This window comes from Mytilus californianus, unplaced genomic scaffold (assembly GCF_021869535.1).
Source record: "Mytilus californianus isolate M0D057914Y unplaced genomic scaffold, xbMytCali1.0.p SCAF_26, whole genome shotgun sequence".
NCBI classification, from domain to species: domain Eukaryota; kingdom Metazoa; phylum Mollusca; class Bivalvia; order Mytilida; family Mytilidae; genus Mytilus; species Mytilus californianus.
The window spans coordinates 1,629,455-1,652,869 of NW_026262675.1; the positions used below are offsets into that span (position 1 = coordinate 1,629,455).

At 33.3% G+C, this 23,415-nt stretch overlaps 2 protein-coding genes across 3 annotated transcripts in view; one reads left to right on the forward strand and one right to left on the reverse strand.

Annotated features, from left to right (window-relative positions):
• Nucleotides 1–23,415, forward strand: part of LOC127732641 (dedicator of cytokinesis protein 9-like) — a 401,298-nt gene that overhangs the window by 278,749 nt on the left and 99,134 nt on the right. The gene's annotated exons all lie outside the window — the stretch shown is intronic.
• LOC127732650 (sulfotransferase 1B1-like) overlaps nucleotides 1–23,415 on the reverse strand; it is a 29,123-nt gene that overhangs the window by 960 nt on the left and 4,748 nt on the right. Inside the window, exons 1-5 of one of the 2 annotated variants that reach the window (XM_052241765.1) lie at nucleotides 19,730–20,382; nucleotides 18,932–19,105; nucleotides 16,797–17,117; nucleotides 11,676–11,779; nucleotides 2,250–2,421 (exon numbers count right to left, since the gene is read on the reverse strand). In XM_052241765.1, coding sequence (XP_052097725.1) covers nucleotides 2,250–2,421; nucleotides 11,676–11,779; nucleotides 16,797–17,117; nucleotides 18,932–19,085 — 751 coding nt within the window. In that variant the 5' untranslated portion in view covers nucleotides 19,086–19,105; nucleotides 19,730–20,382. Of the gene's footprint in view, nucleotides 1–2,249; nucleotides 2,422–11,675; nucleotides 11,780–16,796; nucleotides 17,118–18,931; nucleotides 19,106–19,729; nucleotides 20,383–23,415 lie in introns of those variants that run through there. The other variant, XM_052241766.1, reaches the window with a different exon arrangement.

Below are 23,415 nucleotides of genomic sequence, written 5' to 3' on the forward strand. Positions count from 1 at the left end.
GAAGATTTTACTATGCTTTTTTTCAAAAATATAATAAAAAGTATGGGTCATCGTACTATTTTTCAAGCTACAAGTCGTGCAAAATTGTACAAATTTGCATAGATTGTTCATGAAAATACACATTTTTGTGAATAAAAAGAAATCAATGAGATAGAATTTTGAAATAAAATATGAGAAGATAGGTTTTGATATAATAAATTTTTATAGTATGCTTTAAAAAAATAAAAATAAAAAATGGTGTCACCGAACATGTTTTCATTCTACAAGTAAAAAATGAAATTTTCACTATCAGTCCAGTATAAAACTATTACTATAAGAGTTATCTCCCCTTAAATGGCTAAGTTGAAATTTTTTTTCTAAAAACACAAATATTTGGTATTTGTATAATCATTAGTGATTATCCAATAAATCACTTATTTTTCTTTATAAAAATTAACAGTCTTACACATAAATTGCAAATATGTCTCAGAATTTGCAGATTTAGGAAAAAACTAGACCGATTATGTACTGCTATTGTACAATCCAAGATGGCGGTATAAAATGAATCTACCTTAAGCTTGTGATTTATCAGTTCTTTATGGCAGTGAATCGATGATTTTTTTTTTTTCGTTTATCAAATTATTTATCGGTCTGTCTGTACCAGGTGGTGTTCTTCGTCATCCTCGGACCAAAGACATGTAGCAGTTCTTGAAACATATTTGGGTCTATTCCTACAAATTCTTAAATGCAGCTGGATTTGCCGCACAAATTCAGCCATGAGGGCCTCATACTGGCCATGGATAGGTTTTCGGAGAAACCAGTCCCTAGTCCACCATCTCCTCTGCCTCCTGTCACATTTACGTCTGTAATCAAGTAGCTCGACCACTGCCCTGGCATTTTGTGCCATATCAATATCCAGCCAATTAATTGCAAGCATCAGTTGTTGATTGTTCATATTGGATAATGTTATGTATACATCTACGGCAAGACACAGACTACTTTGGCCCTATAAGTAGGGAGTATTTGTACAGAAACCTGATGTCAGTTTGTCGTAATATTCCGTATTTTGTCGTGTTGTAACGTAGTAAACCGTAAAAGACTTTGAGAATCCTGGCTGATCCCTAGCTATCCGTATTGCAACGTAATGAAATCGTGCCGTTCCATGACAAATTCGTAACAAATCGTATTGTATCCTTAACAAATACGTGGTGTAACCGTACTAGTACGCAGTTGTCCGGAACTAGCCGTAGAAATCCTTCGGGCCTACGAATAAGTACGGATTAATACGGTTTTAATAGGGACTAAAACGGATCCGTACGTTCTTATACTGTTTAGTAAGGATATACTACGGTTGTTTGATCCGTGGTCAAATTTTGCGCAGGTTCAAAAATTGTCATGGATATACAAGTACTGCTACGTATGACTACGGCTACAGTAAGGAAATCTACGGACCAATACAGATTACCACGAATGATGCCGGGTCGTATCCGTAGCTAATCTGGCGTCAAATCCGTGAATGTGTGACCTAGGCATAAGATTAAGGGGTTGGTCGATTTATACCTTTACATTTTGTTTAAATATTTGTTCTTTGCAGAAGACCGTATGTAGATAGCTAGATGTCTTTTGTTTATGTCGTTGTGTTGCTGTCTCGTTGGCGAAAATTGGGTGTTGATGGCAGATCTTTGATTGTTTCTATTTAATTTATTCACAGCATGCATAAACTCGGGATATTTTGTATAAACATCTATCTATTGTTGAAAATTGTATTTTGCCCTCTAGATGCCGTTTGTTTATTTGTGTCGTTCGGTTGCTGTCTCATTGACGTATACCCCACATCTCATTTTAATCATATCTAAATAAGGGTTGTGTTTATATATATTGTACGATTGATGGTTACACAATAATTGATTCAAATATTAGATAATTTAACAAATGTTACACTCCACTTTTTAGCCAAAATTTTTAAGAAAGTCAATCAAAAAAGCTTAGATATATGTACTAAATATTTCTCTTTCAAATGCAGTAAAATTACTCAATAATGCTTAGTGGGACTGTTGTTGTTAATTGTTTTGCACTTCAAAGTTCCTGTCTGATGATGTGCTTGTCCAAATACGACAGAGACGTCAGGTAATTTTACCCGCAGTTGTCTGAGATTTTAAGTCATGCATGTAAAATAGACTGTTCGTTTTCTCAAAGAAGTCAAAAGTTGGGTGTATGTATCATTTATGAGGTCGGGTAACATAGTCCAAAATATTTCAATACTTCACTACCTTTGCGATACATTCCTGGCTCTTTATCTTTCCATACATTAACATCTTCATTTTTATTTTTCTCTTTTTTCATTTTCTCAAAAGAACACAAATCATCAATTTCCCGCACCAAATCATCAGTTACTTCAATTTCCAGGAATTTTGCAATTCGTTTTATTTCATTTAAACTATTCTGCAAACAAATAAGAAAAAGATATTTTAATAAGAGGCTACAGAGTCTGAATTGCTCATCTTGAAAAAAAATCAGACATATTGATATTAAAGTAAACATCGTGATACAAATTTTATTTGGAAAATATTTCAATAAAATTGAGAATGGAAATGGGGAATGTGTCAAAGAGACAACAACCCGACCAAAGAGCAGACAACAGCCGAAGGCCACCAATGGGTCTTCAATGCAGCGAGAAACTCCCGCACCCGGAGGCGTCCTTCAGCTGGCCCCTAAACAAATATGTATACTAGTTCAGTGATAATGGACGTCATACTAAACTCCAAATTATACACAAGAAACTAAAATTAAAAATGATACAAGACTAACAAAGACCAGAGGCTCCTGACTTGGGACAGGCGCAAAAATGCGGCGGGGTTAAACATGTTTTTTGAGATCTCAACCCTCCCCCTATACCTCTAGCCAATGTAGAAAAAACAAACGTACAACAGTACGCACAGTAAAACTCAGTTTAAGAGAAGTCCGAGTCCGATGTCAGAATAGGAAACAAAAGAAAATAAACAAAATGACAATAATACATAAATAACAACAGACTACTAGCAGTTACTGACATGCCAGCTCCAGACCTCAATTAAACTGATTGAAAGTTATGTCTTCATCATATGAATATCAGGCACAATCCCTCCTGTTAGGGGTTTAGTATTATACCATCATAAAATATATGAGAAGAACATAACCCGTGTCATGCCAACAACTGGTTTTAGAATAAATATGTTTAATTCCGATGCAAAGACCCTATAAGTGAATCAATATTAAAGCCAAAATATGCAATCTTTAATGACCTGACAACAGTATGGTAACTATATCCCTTCTAAATAAGTCTGTTTAAAGGTTTTGTTAGCTTTTGAGGTGAATACTGACATTTTTGTGCTTTGTAAAGAATATTACCATAAAAGATTGGATGTGAAATACCCGAACGTATAAGATGTCTGCATGTTGAGTTATATTTACGAATGATGTCCTTATACCGATGATAAAATTTAGTAAATGTTTTGACTAGTTTATGATACCGAAAACCCTGGTGTAATAATTTTTCAGTAATACATAAATTTCTCTCGCTAAAATCTAATACGTTGTTACATACACGAGCGAATCGTACAAGTTGAGATATATAAACACCATAAGATGGTGACAAGGGAACGTCACCATCTAAAAATGGATAATTAAAGATAGGAAATGAAAAATAATCTCTTTTATCATAAATTTTTGTATTAAGCTTCTCGTTAATGATATAGATATCAAGATCGAGGAAAGGACAATGGTCATTGTTAGTATTAGCTTTATTTAAAGTAAGTTCAACAGGATAAATTTCTTTAGTATACATACTGAAGTCGTCATTATTGAGAGCCAATATATCATCCAAATATCTAAAAGTATTGTTAAATTTTTGTATCAGATGTTGTTTCGATGGGTCTTTGCTGATTTTAGTCATAAATTGTAACTCATAACAATTACAAGCTTTTTTCTCCTCTTTTTAAACAGCTCCCTGCTGTCTATTTATTATATTTTTCAAGATAATAGACAGAAATACAACAATACTAAAAATGCTTTATTCAAGGGTAATAACTCCCATAAGAAGTCGAATGAAAGCTTTATCATATGGCATTTTTGTAGATCTTGAATGACCATGTGCATTTCTATTTATCTACTATAATTTACTAGTAAAAGGCAAAAATGATTTATTTGTTAAAAATCGTCATTTCCGACCAATAAGCGCTATAAGGTTGCGACTGATAATTTTGGTACAGACAGAGAGCTAGTATATCTTTACATTCTGAACATGTTTACCCCTTTCTGATTTTCTGCATCCATTTAGTTTTAGATATTGGAAAATAAGCTGCATTTTCCTTACGTCCTGTTATAGCTATGGTGACCGTGTAGGTAAATATGCCGGTATAAAATTATAAAACTTTAATCTAGATACCCTGTTCGATTTTTGAATCTATTCTGGTTTTAAAAATATAATTCCCCACATTTTCAATTCTATTCTATCTTTAGTCATCGTGGCCATGTTGGTAGAACTATATGGAACGCCACAGCTGTCTTATGTGGAACTCTGATACTACTTTATGTTGTTTTATTATTACTTGATTATATTTTGTCTTTACTTAATATGGTTTTGACATTACGTAATGATGTTTTGATATAACTCAATATGGAATAGTCATTACTTAATGATATTTCGATATTACACGATATGGTTTCGTATTGACTTGATATAGTTTTGTCATTACTCAATATGGTTTTGTCAATACTCGATGTGGTTTCACCATTATTTGATGTGGTTGTGTCATTAGTCAATGTGGTTTTAACATTACTTGATGTGAATGTGACTTAACGTTATGTAGTTGTTTCATTACATGATGTGGTTTTGGTATTTTGTAATGATGATTTTCCTATTTTTTATATGGTTTTAACATTACATAATGATGTTTTAAAATTTGACGATTTTACACTACATGATGTGTTTGTTTCATTATTTGATGTGGTCCTGTCATTCTTTGATGTGGTTATCCCATTACTTGATGAGGTAAAATCACGTGACCAATTCGGAAAAACCTGTTCTATTTTTAGATAGATTTCCATGTTGTATGTGCCTTGGATGAGTGTGGCCATCCATCGAATTAGAGTTCAAATTAAAGTTCGGGTTACTGTTTGAGTTATACTTTGAGTTAGTCTTCGATCTCGAATTCAAGTCATTATTAGAATTAAAGTTTTAGTTAGCATTGAGTTTCGAGTTGGACTTCGAGTTTGAGTCACATTTAAAGATAGAGTTCTAGTTACAACATTAAATTTGAGTCACTTTTTGAGTTTGAGTAAGATTCGAATTTAAGTCTCATTCAGATTAATTAAGATTTTGAGTTGAAATTCGAGCTATCTTATATGAGTTCGTAATTAAATTTTCTATCGCGGAACAAGGACTTTGCTCGGGCTTCCGAAAAGAGGGCTCCTGGGTATGCGTACAAAAGATAAACAATGTTACAGTATACAAAACGCAACATAAAAGTTGAAATAAAGTTAGATGTGGTGTGATTGACAATGAGACAACTATCCACCAGAGTTTAAATGCAGTAAGAAATCATATATAGGCAACCGTACAGCCTTCAACAAACCGTATAGTCAGCTACAAAAGGCCACCATGCACCATGTGAAAAAATTCAAACGACAAAACAAACGGTCTTATTTATATTTAAACAATCTTTAAAAAAAATGACACACATTTATACAACGACAACAATTGAACTTCATGCTCCTGACTTGGGGCAGGTACATAAAGAAAGTGCACGTGGTGGAGTTTAACATGTATGTGAGCGCTAATCCTAACCTTACATCGGACTGTTACAGTTGTGTAACAACACAAAACGAGAAAAAAATGTAAACTAGACAAAGTGATGCCCCCGCACTCAACTCATTTAAATTAACCGCTTATACCCCAAAAATGACAAAAAAAAGTTCAATTATCTCCCAAAAGAGCAAAAGATAATAAAAATAAACACCCTGACCACATGCACACCTTCAATAATTGTACAAAAAGACAGTAAAGAGAAAACTTCCTACGATTCAAACTGTAGGAGGAGTTATGCGGAATAACTATATATCCATAATGGGACGGACAGACGGACGGACGGACAGGGGTAAAACAATATGCCCCCCAACTTTCAGTTGCGGTGGCATACAAAACAGTTTCATTTGGCTGACTCAATAGATCGGTATGACTGGGTAATATAAATCCATCGGGGTGATCTCGGATGCTCCAGAAAGGCACCCGTCGTGTTATTCGAGAAAGTACAAACCCAGTGATTTGGTTTTATTTGGTATTTCACATTCAAGGAAAAGATAACGGTATTATGGTTACGACCACTGGAACATGTCCGTCGTCACATGTGAAACAGATATTCCAAAAAGTTTATTTTTCAATTAGTGCGAGGTAGATCAGGGAATTCAATTGATTACAAATAAAAGATTGATATCCATATAAGTTCGCTAAAACAAAATTCTGAGAATTCTTATTTTATAGTATTTATGCTTTGTCGCTAAGTCCGAGCCCCCATCCCCCCGTTTCCCTGTAACTTTAGTGTGAGTTGATTTGAAGTGTTTCATTTGTTAACAATAAAGTTCAAGTCTTTTGATTTGTGTCGAGCCTGCGACATCAATGTAGCGGCAGTGAGACACAACAAACCTATATTTCGTCGTCGATAGTGGCGTCGGCGTCGGCGTCTCCATCTCCATTTTTTTTTTTAATTTCTGTTGATTTTAACCTTTCATTATACATGTTAATAAACATGTATGCCATCATAATTTTGTACTTTTAGAATATCATACTGTATTTGTTTACCTCAACTATTGTATCTGAATTGATATTGTATGTTTCTCTGTAAACTTGTAATTAGTTTTTAGAGAATAAAGTATCTATCTATCTTTCTATCTATAGATCGTTAGGTTTCTAGTTTTTTACATTTTTCATTTCGGGACCTTTTATAACTTACTACAGGGTATAGGTTTTGCTTATTGTTGAAAACCATACAGTTTTGTTTTAGTTAAATAAAACCGAATTAAACTGTTTGACATGATACATTTGTAAACCTCCATGAAGTGTTTTAAAACTTGTATAGGAGTTATTCCTCAATTTCAAGAAAAAGCATCTACAGAAAAACATTTTTTTTATTTGTTTTTACCGATAAATGTATAATAGATAAATGTACAGCCGATCGACATGACGCTTTTACACTTACAGCAGCAATATCAGGCGAGACACAGGGTTTCGTGGAATATTTTACAAATTTATTACAAAATACTGCTTCCGTTTGAGAACTTAGGATAAAAACAACAAGACCAAGTGGTTTGGGAATATCCCAATTATGTACGAAATACTGTAAACTTTTTAATACTTTTTTTCTTATTATTGTCTGCCGTTCCCCTTTTTCATACCAAATAACTCTGAACAACCACTCGAACTTTAATTTGAACTTTAACTCAATGGATAGCGATACCCATCCAAAGCACATTAAACAAATGATATATTGAAATCTGTTTAAAAATAGAACATATTTTTTTCCGAATTGGTCACGTGATTTTACCTCATCAAGTAATGGGATAACCACATCAAATAATGACAAGACCACATCAAATAATGAAACAAACACATCATGTAGTGTAAAATCGTCAAATTTTGAAACATCATTACGTAATGTTAAAACCATATAACAAATAGGCAAATCATCATTACAAAATAACAAAACCACATCATGTAATGAAACAACTACATAACGTTAAGTCACATTCACATCAAATAATGTTAAAACCACATTGACTAATGACACAACCACATTAAATAATGGTGAAACCACATCGAGTAATGACAAAACCATATTGAGTAATGACAAAACTATATCAAGTCAATACGAAACCATATCGTGTAATATCGAAATATAATTAAGTAATGACTATTCCATATTGAGTTATATCAAAACATCATTACGTAATGTCAAAACCATATTAAGTAAAGACAAAATATCATCAAGTAATAATAAAACAACATAAAGTAATATCAGAGTTCCACATAAGACAGCTGTGGCGTTCCATAGAACTACGACATTGACCTTAATGATATTTTGATGTCTTACTGGATTATTACAATCTCAACAAAAATACATCAAATATTTCCAAGGTTATAAAATTTAATAATCTTACATAGAGTGAACATAATCAAATCAGATAATAGTAACCCTCATGTAACGCTTAGTCTCAAATGCCATTTCATTTGTACACAATTAAGTTAATTGGTGTATTCAAATGATTCCGACCATCCGGTACATTTCCAATGACACATTTATCGTATAACGATTTTCTGTATGATTTGCCCATATACTAGTATGAGACGGTCTGCAATAGGTTATATATCGAACTGGAACTACTGCTGGAGGCACTTCAAATGAGGATTCAATGGTACATAACCATAACTATATGTACCCAGGTTTTTACTATAATAAATGGTAAATATTAAAATTGGGAAACAAATATAAATAAGAAGATGTGGTATGAGTGCTAATGAGACAACTCTCCATTCAAGTCACAATGTATAAAAAGTAAACAATTATATGTCAAAGTACGGCCTTCAACACGGAGCCTTGGCTTACACCGAACAGCAAGCTATAAAGTGTCCCAAAATGACGAGTGTAAAAGAATTCAAACAGGAAAACCAACGGTCTAATCTATATACAAAAACGAGAAACGAGAAACACTTATGAACCACACCTACAAACGACGACCACTGAACAACAGGCTCCTGACTTAGGACAGGTCTAATCTATATACAAAAACGAGAAACGAGAAACACTTATGAACCACACCAACAAACGACGACCACTGAACAACAGGCTCCTGACTTAGGACAGGTGCATTTAAATGCATCGGGTTTAAACGTTTTAACAGTCGCCAACCTTCATCCTTACCCGAGATAGTAGTGTAACATTACAACATAAAAAGACACACTATAAAATATCAATTGAAATGGCTTAACTCGATCAAAAAGACATATAAACAAAAATAAGTAAACATACACTGAACGAATAAGTTTGATCTATGACACAATATAAATACAATATTAATATAAAAAAAGACGTAGCAACAGTGTCAAAAAGACAACTCTAACCTGGGACAAAATGGTGTTAACAAAATAACGTACACAGGTAAATTTAAATATAATAATTTTGTTGTTAGGAGTACGGAAACATTTTTTACAAAATTAATAAATTTGTTGTTCTATATAAAATTCTTATGTTGCTGCTCAAGACAAAGATAACGTCATGCATCTCAACCCAGTATTATGATCGCCTTAATGGTATAAATAAATGTTGGGAAGCAGATATTCAACTCTCGACAACAAAGAAAGTGTTTGAACGATAATTTTTAAATATATTGATTGATCAATGGAAGCTTACAATACAGCAGAGAATATAACATGCATATTCAGTACGATAACACTTTAATGAGATAATAATAATACGTCCTGACACTCGATTCGAACATGCTTCCACAAAAACACCGAGTTGGGATTTATAAATGGAATAGAAATTGTTGTACATGGTATATATATGTACTATTCGTTGCCGGATCATAACCTCAATTACTTCAATCGCATTAAGCTGTGTGATTGCCGTCATTCCACCAAAAGTCACTAAACCCGAATGAAACGCAAACTCCACCTGGAAAGTATCCTTATACACTGGTACCATCAATTAATTGCAGATCAGGCGTTACCGTTACAAAAAAAAGTCCGGACATGTACAATTTTCATGAAATTTTCTAAGAGTTGTAATTCCGTGTAAAAGTTGGTGTATAGTGTTACTTATGTCCATACTTTCGTCATTGTAAAATCAAACAGTTTTCGTACTTTTTTGTAATGCCTTCAGATATTGATCTGATTTTCTTTACATAAGTGGTGTTGACTTAAAGATTCAGTTTGAGTTTCGTCCCAGTTGACCATAGCCACTTTGTGGCAGATAAAAAAATGCTCCTCAAGGCGCAGCTTGAAATGACCGCAGAGGTCGAGCTCTGAATAGTTGGGGAAAGTACAAAACATCAAGAAATCATTTTTTTTTTGTTGAAATCAAACAAAGACTTATACTCAAGTTATGTCCGGCTACCAGAATATCCTTGTTTTTTTGGGCTCCTAATTCCTTAATGGTTTGGGCCATAGCCCCCAAAATCAATCACAACCTTCCTTTTGAGGTATGGAACCTTGTGGTACAATTGCATAGAGATCCATACACTTATTCACAAGTTATTGTCCTGAAACAAGAAAAATGCTTGTTTTTGGACCCTTTTTGGGCCCTAATTCCTACATAGTTAAGACAATAACCCCCTTAAATCAATCCCAACCTTCCTTTGGTGGTATTGAATCTTGTGGTACAATCTCATAGAGACCAATACACTTATACAAAAAAGTTATTGTCTGGAAACCAAATGCGTGAAACTTGTTTTGTTATACGATATAATTTAATGTCCTAGTCTTGTCTATCCTGCTCTCTCCTTTTTCGAGAGACGTTTAGTTTTAAAATAATATAATCACAATGAAAACAACATAGTCAAATATAACAGAATATGTAAGAGTAAAATAACAAATTGATACCACAGTAAACAAAATCATGCAATACATAGTTACATGTCTGGCGTACACAATTTTAATCCTGGTATCTATGATGAGTTTTTCTCACACATGACATGACCCTTTGTAGTCACTTCGGTTTTTTTTAATTTTAAAGGCAGATATATAAATGATGTATACAGCAGTTTGACAGGATAGTTTTATTTTAGTAAAAACGTTGATCGAATCTCATCTAATTTTAAATAAAGGATGTCACAGACATAACTACATCTGCTTCTTATCTTAAATACACCGACAAATTGACAATAAGGGTCGGTTTAGTACTAAACTTTCCGAATTCAATATAGTCTAACAAATTTACAGACATGTTTTTTTAAAGGATATAACTCCTAGAAATAACGTGTTTTACGGAAGAAAACAGAACAGTTCCCAAAAATTTGAAGACGGCATCAATCTTTATGTTTTGTTTAAAATATCTAAAAGTATTGACATTTCAAATGCTAAAGAGTTCTCTTATTATTATATAATCGTCAGCATATTTCAGCATATGAAAAATAGAACATATGGGGTATACGTCATATCAACCTAGCAACCAAAAAAACCTTCAAAAGTGTACATATAATAACATTCGGGAACTATTTGCCACTTGACGATAAACAGCCAACAATAAAAAAAAACACTATATTTTGTCATATACATAGGTATATACAAGATGTTGAGATGAATAAACTAATAGCAATCTTAAAAATCAAATAGTCGTGAGAGATAAAGTAAACAAAATATCAAAAAACTAAAATTTAAAATCTAAATCAGAAAAGAAAAAATAAATCATGCCTATCAGTTAGTGATTTAAATAAGTTTTCAAACTAAATTTCCAGGGAATGGACTTTTCACACTCGTTTTTCCCCTGAATGGGTAGCTGTTCGACCTTTTTCTGCAATCGTGGACAACTGTTTTATTAACTCTGAGACGAAATAAAATTGAGAATGGAAATGGGGAATGTGTCAAAGAGACAACAACCCGACCAAAGATCGGAAAACAGCCCAAAGCATGAATTTCATATTATTATGATTTCTAACATATAGCATACCTGTTTCATGGATTCATAATGTAAGGTATGTATCGGGTACTCAGGGTTATCTTCCATGACTCTTTCCCAGTCTAATGTGTACTCAAACCAGAAACCATAATCAACTGAAAATAAAAATATACAATTTGTGACTAAATATCTCAATATGAGGGTTTCTTATCGTCGAGTTGCCAGTTGCGAGTTGAAAAGGCCGATTTGCGAGTTACAAAAGTCGAGTCGCGAGTTAAGAAAGTCGAGTTGCGAGTTAAGAAAGTCGATTTGCGAGTTACGAAGGTCGAGTTGCGAGTTACGAAGGTCGAGTTGCAAGTTACAAAAATATTATGTTTCTCTAATTTCTTAAGAATTATATATATAAACGGTCGTATACATAAACGGTCGTGTCGTCTGATTTTTTAAACAGAATTTTCAGGTTTACTTTGCATTTAATAAAATAAATGGAGAATAATTCCCCATGGACACAGATGATGCCCCCGCTTGCATACAACACTATAAAGGGACATAACTCAAGAACAGTAAAAGTGACGCTACCCAAATTTGTACTTGATCTTAGTTTTGTGGTAATAAGTATTGTGTATAGGTTTCATGTTTGGTTGGGGCAAACTTTTAAGTTACAGAATGGAAACTAAAAGTTTGCAATTTTTCGATTTATACAGGGGCATAACTCAAAAATGGTTAAAATGACACTACCGAAATTCAACTTGATCTGTGTTTTATCACTGAAATATACTTGCAAATTATCGACATCTCACAGAATATGGCACTGTGTTTGGCCTAAAGTAAATACTTATCAAAGGTACCAGGCTTATAATATTTTCTACGCCAGACGCGCGTTTCGTCTATACAAGACTCATCAGTGACGCTTGAATAAAGGATATTCATTGGCATACCAAGTGCAAACTCTTCGTCTTTCGCAAAGGTTTAGGACAATAAAGGCACAATTGCACATTTAACTTAGGAAAATATCTCATGAATTAGTCAGAAATGTGATATGCTATGTGCTTTATGTGATAAATTAAATAATTTTGAACTTTGTTAACTTTGTGATTCAACCCCAAGCGGAGAGTGCATATATATACCGAATAGTTAATAATCGAGTTGTTCAATGTATGTATATCTGAATACTACAACGCAAAAATAAGCATGCTATAGATGTCTTTCTATGGTATTATGGTAACTTCCTGGCATAGATCATAATATGGATATTTTTTTAATTTGGAAAGACGTTATTAAGCTATACCGCTTTTACAAAAAAAAAAGGAACAGTTTTAAGGAATGTTATGGCGTGTTTTTACGGTATGAGCACGAAAGCCTTGTCTGTCACAAGTTTACTTTTTGACCTGCATGCAGCCTTGATACAAATGTTGTTGTTTCAGATATCAGCTGGGTATTGTACATTTTTCCAAAAATGTGCTTCCTTTTCATTTTAATATTATGCATAGCCTGTCACGAGAGCACCTGAAAAAAGTTTTACCCGGGTAAGTATGGCATCAAGTTGTACTTTCAGGCATCTGCCATCCATATTTTGGAGAGGTGTAGGTTTTTTTTTTTAAATATTTGTTTGATTCTGAATTCCTTGAGAAAAAATGTGTAGAATGGAAGTGAATAAATTTAAAGATTATTTCTACTGAAAATTAGGAGAAAATATATATATTGACATTAACTTTCTAATAAATTGTTCGGATTTTAATGAAAACAAAACACATTTGGTGTTTTATTTTTGGAAATATTTGTAAATAAATGTGGAATGTGTCCATGGGACACAGATGACGCCCTCGCTTGCATATCATATAAAGATATAAAGGGACATAACTGAAGAATGGTAAAAGTGACGCTACCCAAATTTGTACTTGATCTGAGTTTTGTGGTAATAAGCATTTTGTATAAGTTACATAACATTTGGTTGAGGCAAACGAAAGTTAGAGAACGGAAACGAAAAACTCAACAATTTTTATGTTTATAAAGGACATCACGTGATGGCACTCAATTTCAAACATGATCTGTGTTTTGTAGTAATAAGCATTGTGTATAAGTTTCATAACATTTGGTTGAGGCAAACAAAAGTTAGAGAACGGTAACCAACTTTGGGACGTACGGACGTACGAACGGACATACGTACGTACAGACGGACAAGGGTAAAACTTAATGCCTCTTCAGGTACGGCGGGGGCATAAAAATGTATCCTTAAAGGACGCATGCACCCCAAAAAATGAACTAGATAGCCATTGTACATTATATAAAACAACGTTTATTATATACTGAGTAGTAAAAACAGACAAATTGTATATGTAATACAGTCAACTGCAACTATTTTATATCCGCCACGATATCGCGGCTGTATGTGTATGACGTCACGTAATCAATATCAGTCTCGTTACGTCACGTCACGTGAAAAAACTTCTACGTGAAGTATAAAATAAATTATAGTATATGATATGGCATTTTCAATATAACACACCGTATGAACCCTCGACCAATATAATCCCACGAGCAGAGGTCTCGAGGATTATATTGATGTCTCGGGTTGATACAGGTGTAATATTAAAAAGATCATATGATATTCTCTATTTATTCTTTACTTCGGGTTTTAATGTAGAATGTAGGTTTTCCATGGTCAGGATAAAAATCGAGCAACACGTTATACAGTGGTGCACCTATACAGGAGCAAGGTCCTCATGCCTGTCAGACAGTTTTCACTTGACCTTGACCTCATTTCATGGATCAGTGAACAAAGTCAAGTTTTCGTGGTCAAGTCCATATCACAGATGCTATTATCAATAGGTCTTCTATATTTGGTATATGGAATGATTGTAAGGTGTACACCTCCAACTGGCAGGTGTCATCTGACCTTGGTCTCATTTTCATGGTTCAGTGGTCAAAGTTAACTTTTGTGTTTTGGTCTATTTCGCAGATACTATAAGTATTCAGTCAATTATATTTTGTTGTATGGAATGGTTGTAAGGTGTACATGTCTGTCTGGTAGTAATCATCTGACCTTGACCTCATTTTCATAGTTCATTGATCAATGCTATTTTTTTCTTGTTTGGTCTGTTTTTCAGATATTGTAAGAAATAGGTGAACCATATTTGGTTTATGGAATGATTGTAAGGTGTATATATATGTCTTGCATGTTTCATCTGACCTTGACCATATTTTCATGGTTCATTGGTCAATGTTGAATTTCTCTGAATTGTTCTGTTTTTCAAATACTTTTCAAATAACTAAAAACGCTTTAAAACTGCACTTTTTTCATATTGATGTAAAAATGTTTTGACGTTTTATAAAGACAATTCAAACTTTATTTAATCAATTTCCAAACTACTGCACAATGAGCTTCGTGTAAAAAAAAATTAAAAGAGTTATATTTGTCGGCATGTTATTCCTAAATTAACTTGATTGATTTGGGTATGATTAACCCGTTTTGTTGAAAGAAGTTACATATTCCAAAACTTTTGTCTCTTTTACAAAAGTATCTTTGAAAGCTACATGTATAAAATATAGAATGGAAACGGGGAATATGTCAAAGAGACAACAACCCAACAAAAATATACAAGTCAACCCAAGGCCACCAATGGGTCTTCAACACAGCGAGAAATCCCACATCAAGAGGCAGCCCCGAGCAGGCCCCAAAACACAATGCACGCTAGATCAAGAAAATGGACGCCATTCTATGCTCCGAAACATATAGATGAACCAAAATTTAAAAATATACAAGACCAACAAAGGCTAGAGGTTCCTGACTTAGGACAGACGCAAAAATGCGGCGGGATTAAACAGGTTTTATGAGCGCTCAACCGTCCTCCTTCACCTCTAGTCAATGTAGACATATATAACTTAAACGTCCACAATTTTGAGTGTCACTGCCAAAGAATAAATTTTGGGGTCCCTAACAAATATTGCCTCTGCAGCTGCCCCAAAGAGCCCACTCTTAACGAAATCTGGAGAAGGGGTCTTTTACATATATGTACTATAGTTTAGTTGCTATCTCCCTTTACGTTTTATATGACGGTGCTAGCTAGGAAATTTAATAATAATTAAGCTACAAGCCATCCGCTGTATTTCAAAAGGCTATCTGTTTCTTCAGAAAATAACCATACTTATGTAAGCAAACCATTTATTTTTTTACAAGTGACCCAGATGAAATCCAAACAACAAAAAGAATCAACAATACTGTATACAATTCTATAAGCAATCATCATTCAAAAATGTTAAAGAGGTACACCAAAAAATTAAAACAGTTTTCCCCATTTTCACGCAAATCTAATTTTGTAACTCGCAACTCGACTTTTGTAACTCGCAACTCAACTTTCGTAACTCGCAACTCGACTTTCGTAACTCGCAACTCGACTTTCGTAACTCGCAACTCGACTTTCGTAACTCGCAACTTGAGTTTTGTAACTCGCAACTCGACTTTCGTAACTCGCACCTCGACTTTCGTAACTCGCAACTCGACTTTTGTAACTCGCAACTCGACTTTTGTAACTCGCAACTCGACTTTCGTTACTCGTAACTCTACTTATGTAACTCGCAAATCGATACTCGACAACAAGTGAATCTCCTAAAATATATTTTACCAATTTTTAGCATAACTTTATTTCATGACAGAGTAAAACGAATCGTCTCACATGAAAACAGATATGCTTACCATCATAGCACCTGATATCACACTCAGTTGTAATGGCAGTTCACATTGCCCAAAGCTTTAATTTCAAACGTTCACCGTTTGAATGTCTGTAAACCAGACTCATTCCTTTTAAATTGTACCAATTATTATATATAAATGTATTGTCCTATGACGTTTATTTTTAATGTTAAAAATATATTGCAAATTTTGATTTTTAATTTAAAGTAGTTTAATTGGAAAATCACTTACATAATTTCAGTGGCGGCATTAGTTAGTATGGAGTTGGGAAAGGGTGAAAGAAACCGTTTTGCATTATTAAACTTTATTTGATAAAAAAATCTTTTGAAACTGTTGAATTCATTACGTTTTAGTTTTTTGAACCGCTTTAAAGCCCAATATATAGTGTTGATAAGCTTCTTGGCCGGGTTTTCAGTTTTTAACCCCTTTTCCTAATGCCTATCAGTAATTACATAAGAATCAAGAACTGTAAAAAGACTTACCATCCCCCTCCAGATACCTTGTTAAATAATGTTCCCATGAGCCGGAATATTCATATTCTAAAAATTTGGAATGATGGTTGTAAAATGACACGGCCACATCTTTTGGATTTCTCAGAATGTACAAAATTTTACATTTCCTATTCTTAAAGTCTTTTGGTAAATGACGGAAATATATATGTGTATTCAGAATTCTAGGTGAAAGAAGACTGTCAAAATTAGCTTGCTCCATGCCTTCTATCATGTTCCATTCTTTTATGGCATCTATGCGTTCCGCTTTCTTTTGCTTTAACATTGAGACTATCTCCCATAACCAATGTGTGCCTACAATCAGATTATTTAACTTACATATAAAATATGTATATAATGACAGTAATAATCTCGCCAGATATCATTAAGAAGTGACGTAGATGTTGGTATACTCGTACATATAGTATTGAATGTACATGGCTTGAAATTAGATACATGACAAACCATATAGCTACATGTACATGTGTGACCTTTTACGTCCATTCCAAACAACTATGCTCTGATATGAGACAAAATAGAACAATATGTCGTCCATGCCTGGTAATTGGTATCGTATTTGATCTAGTAATGGGCCTCAACATCAGGAAACAGTTAGTCCCTTGGAGATATTAACTAGAAATGGAGAAATGTATTCGGTAATACAAGTTGGGTCTGAAATAAAATGATGTTAACCAAACTGTCGTTAGTGGTATTTCTAGTCCTGTAACCACAGACACTTGTCTCTGAATGGCAAGTGCTGTGCCTATAACATATGACCTCGGGGCAATATTATTTATTTTTGTTTTTTTTCTTATATTTTCTTTATACTAATTTTGTAATTTGTTATTCGCTCGCAACTACTATATTTAATTTACAAGATAAGGCAAGATCGATAGGTTGTTACGTGAAAGGTCACGTTTCCATCCTCAATGTTATTATATAGGTATGTTTAGCATACCATTAATATCTAAAAAAAAACAATTTGTAAAAAAAATGTATTCGTTCCAGATCAAAGAGAACTAATTCTGCTCAGGATTGGGCAGAGTTTTGACTGAAAGTTTCGTTTGCTATGTAGTTACTGAATCAGCATTTGTTTTTTTTTTTTTTGCCTTCACCACAATGCCATAGAAACCACAACCCGTTATTTGCGTCAGCAGCATTTTCATAACATTATAAACAGCTATCTTCTGAAGAGCCAATTTTTGCTTCGTGGTTCAATGGAAAAGTACCTTAAACACTAAAATGTCTAGGCAGTTCAAGCCTGTATATTCAATAGCGCATGATCACTAATATTTGTTCATCAGGTCCACAATGTTAACACGTACTAAACTATACATTGTAATAATATTGTAATTGCTTAATGATCTGATATTGCTGTTTTTTTTTTGTGCTCACAATATAACATTTCTCTTGTTTGTGTTTGTTATATTCAACACATAGATATAAGAAGATGTGGTATGAGTGCCAATGAGACAACTCTCTATCCAAGTCAAAATTTATAAAAGTAAACCATTATAGGTCACAGTACGGTCTTCAACACGGAGCCTTGGCTCACACCGAACAGCAAGCTATAAAGGGCCCAAAAATTAATAGTGTAAAACCATTCAAACGGGAAAACCAACAGTCTAATCTATATAAAAAACGAAAAACGAGAACACTTATGAACCATATCAACAAACGACAACCACTGAACATCAGATTACTGACTAAGAACAGGTGAACATAGCTTTTTAACAGTAATTTACATATGAAATGTCCTTAATAAAATTAGGAGACGGATACATAGAAGCAAACAACTTGTTTCCGAATCCTATTTATAATTCAACTGTAATCATCTCTTCCTGCTTAGTTGTATATTGTAATATAAATACTCCAATTAATAAACTTATTATGTTTACATTGAATCTAATACCTCGTGTAACGGAATTTTTAATGAACCCTTTCGTTGATGGTCTGTTACAAGGCAAATTTTCCGCCCTATCCAAAATATCTTCATTTTCTAGTGGCAGACCATCCTACACCATAGTCGATTAACAATGCAGAATCAATCTAAGGTTACCAAGTACAACGTTTTTTCTTCTCTATAATTTTTTAACAAAATAATTTTAAAGTACCAAATCTGTACAAACCTGATTTAGGGTATGCACTGACGAGTAAATCATCATCTCTAGCTTTCCATGTAGGCAGTGTGGCATATTCTTGGGCGTGTGTTGGAAATGGAAACGGTGGAATGTAGAAACCGTCATGTTCCAGTATCTTCGGTTTACTTCCATCCTCTCCCATCAAAAAACTTTACAGACATCCTATAGAAACAAACCATTTAATAAAGCATTTCAATTCTTCTAAACGAGATTATCGATATGGAGAAAAAGAAGAAATTAATTCTCGAACTGTCTGACTATTGACTGTGTTATCCCTTGAGGAGTTTCCGTGGAATCGGTGATAAAAACAAGTTGCTATGACATTTAAAATAGTTATAATAGCACCTTCATAACCGCACATGACAGTGAATTCAATAAAGTCTAATTAAGAGTTGAAGATTTGAAAAATAATTGTGTGGTTTTCTGTAAATAGCATAGCTGTATACATTGTGGCAGCGAAAGATAATTTTGTGTGTGTTTATATTTGTGTTTTTGTAGAGGCGTGCAAAGAGACGTTAGACAAGAATGGTTTGTAACCATCCCTTCCCTCCTGTTCAACCGCTTAAATATTTAGTAAAAGCTACTTACTACGTATATACCCTTCAGATACCTCTAGTTATTTATAGACTCCCTATTGTCCACATTTCATCAATTTCATATGATATTTAGTAATAATTCTTTAAAAAATACACCATAATTCATGAATTTTGATCATTTCTATTTAATTGCACATTTTCATATTATTCTTGTGTGTGTTAAAATCACTTTAAACCGTCTTTAACCTACCTGCAAAAACTTTCAACAACTGTAATCCTACTTATTAATCGATTCTATTGGGATAGCTAATAGGATATATTTGTAAATGTCAGAAATGATAGTGTCGATTTATAAGGACACACAATACTGAAATAATTGCTGTACCGTTGAAAAGGTGAAAGTTTAGGCAGAAAATCAGTAAAATAAACATTGATAAATCGTCTGGTAGTTGCATGAGCTCCGGGGTTGTAAAAAATTTATAACGGTAACTTATTACAACATTTCAGTTGTAAGTTACAATACCTTTGAGGCTGAATGTTCTTGTCGAATGAAATATGTTATCAGTATCTGAAAAATGCTACACCGTTTTAATATGATTTCAGAATAGTGTATGACAGATCTCTAATTACATAATATTCACAAAAATATATTAGTCTTTTATGAATGTTTTTTTGTTCGGTATAATAAAACACTTACTGACTGGTTATGAGTGTAATAGCAAGTTTGTTGTCCCTTTGAAACTAACTATTGCCCTCGGCTTTGCCTCGAGCAATAGTTGGTATCTCAGGGACGACAAACTTGCTATTACCCTCATAATCAGTCAATAGGTGTATACTAATATTAACGGGGACCTTGTCATAATACATCTGTATAATATACGAAATTATTTACAAATGATTTAGTATTAGTTTACTCAATACAATTATCACCCCCCCCCCCCCCCCCCAAAAAAAAAGAAAAAGAAAAAGGAGGGTTTAACTGTTATGCTGTTATGGGGCAATTTAATTCTTTGTTATCTGTTATTCAGAAAATTTATTTGCTGTTAGCTGTTATTGTCTTATTCCTTGTTAGCTGTTATAGGACTATTATTTTTTTTGTTATCTGTTATTGCGAGAATGTATTTGCTGTTAAGTGTTATTGAAAATTGGAATGTTAGCATTTTGACATCCAATCTTCAGTAGAAATTGAAGATAATTGAACATTGTGACTTGGGTGGAGAGTTGTCTCATTGGCACTCATACAACATCTTCTTATATCTATTAGGGTCTTTCCACTGGCACTGCTAATATGGTGGTCCCTTATTTGCAGAAGGATTCCAGTAACATACATCACATAAACGAAAAAAAACAACAATCGGATCCATTCCAGTATATATTATTATTATCATTTGTAATAAATTCCATTGTCTTTGAATATGTATTTAGATTATCATTTGTACAAATTATAATTTGTATTTTGACTTTGTACACATTTTTTGTACAAGTACTTTTTTGTAACAATTTGTACATAATTTGACTAAAATTCACTTATAACTTGTACAATAACTTATAGTATGAATTTTGTTATAAAAGACATCGGTACACCCTATAGAATTGTTATTCAATGACCACATAATAAACCTTATGTTGTACTGTTACACCACTGTCCTAGGTTAGGGGAGGGTTGGGCGCCAACTAACATGTTTAACCCCGCCACATTCTGTATGTGGCTGTCCCAAGCCAGGAGCCTGTTATTCAGTGGTTGTCGTTTGTTGTTGTGTTAATAAGTTTTTCGTTCATTATTTTGTGGATAAATTAGGCTGTTTGTTTTCTCGTTTGAATTTTTTACATTTGTCATTTCATGGCTTTTTATAGCTGACTATGCGGTATGGGTTTTCCCATTGTTGAAGGCCGTTTGATGGGCTATAGTTGTTAATTTCTGTGTTATTTGGTCTGTTTTGGAGAGTTGTCTCGATGGCAATCATACCACATCTCCTTTTATACTTATTTACAAAATACAAAAATAGCTCTGTATCATTTGTTTGAGCATGTGAGTGAATTATGGCTTTAGGAATTACACACCATCTTTTGCATTGAGCATTTACATTTAGAAGCGCTACTCCCCCTCTTTGCATTTACATCAAAGAGGACCCTGACCACCAATTTTTTTAAAGCTTTTTACCTGCTTCACATAGCGAAAGTTGAAGCTCAGAAACTGTTGATGCAAACAAAGATGTGTCTTTAACAGCTTCAATTTAATTTCTCGACAAATATCCTTTTAAATATCCTACAGCTGTTCGAATGCGGTACCCAAATTCTCCATGTTCAATCACAAAAGACGCATGATTGGTATTTTACTTGGTGTCATCCAAATTATTACTCGGGCCAATTTCTATTATATTATCAGAATTGTCACTTGGGCCAATTTCTATTATACTATCAGAATAGTCATCATCCATACTATAAATTGCTTTTCAGAAAAAAAGTTCTAAAATCAAATTAATATATGAGGTCACTGGCTTCATTTTCTTGAAAAATAAAACAACCCCACAAAATTGATCTATCAAATGCCCCAGATTTTAAAATATTCCTTCAACAAAAACAGAAACTAGTAATTTTGTTCAGAAAAATTCAACATCCGTACTATAAATTATTGTACAAGTTTTAAGTGAATTTAAGTCGAAATTTGTACATGCACTTTTTGTACAAATTACAATTTGTACAAAGTCAAAATACAAATTATAATTTGTACATTTTTTTTTTTGTACAAAGTCCAAATACAAATTATAATTTGTACATTTTTTTTGTACAAAGTCCAAATACAAATTATAATTTGTACATTTTTTTTGTACAAAGTCCAAATACAAATTATAATTTGTACATTTTTTTTGTACAAATCATAATTTGAACAAAATTATAACTTGTACACAACATATATAAAAGACGTTTATGTTATGGTCGTATGGACCTAGGCCTATCCTCATCAGGTATCCCTATTATAGCCATATGTTTTCCTTTTTCTTGATATTAAGAATTGTCTGAATTTGAATTTTACGTATATATGGGAATAATGTTCCTTGTTTCCCCATGCGTACATATTAAATTCAAATCAATTATTAATATAACAAAAAGGAAAACATATGGCCAGGGATACCTGATGAGGATCATAAATAAAATGTATATATATATATGTCTCTGTTAAGGCCTAGCTATGTCCATACAACCAGTTATATGTATATAGTATTAATTAATAAGATCAACTGGATTGGTCGTGGACCGTACTGATTTTAATATTTCATTTACTGTTATCTGTTTTTATCCCTTTTCAATTCCTTGTTATCTGTTTTAAGCCAAATCAATTCACTGTTTTGCTGTTATTGGAACCCCCCTTGCCCCCTCAAAAAAAAGGTATTGTCAATTTCCTCTATATTGTGTCACTAGCAGGTTCAACATCGGAAGGTTGTTGAAACCTATTAGAATTTGAATTTGACATTTATCCATAAAACCAAAATGTTATTCAGTGCTGCACATTGCTGTTAAAGACAGACAATTATAAACAATACTTATAGAGTTTTTATAATGATATATATAGAATAAAGGACTTTTTGTTTTTGATACTGACTTTATCACAATAAAATATCAAGTGAGCCCGAAGGGCGAGCCTTATATTTTACTGTGATAAAGTCAGTATCAAAAACAAAAAGTCCTTTATTCTTTTTATCGGTAATTATGAAAAAATAAAAATCACCAACTATAAAGAAAATAACAAACGAACTACTTTTTCGCGTCGAATCACGGCGAATCACACTTGACGTCACAGGCTGCATTACGTCATTTGAAATTTTGTCACAGTGCAGTAAACATGCAGTTGGAAAGCAAGCCATTGGAAACGTCCGTTGTCGTCTAGGTTGGTCCCCTCCGTAAAATATTCAGTATGCCTTCGGAATATACGGTATT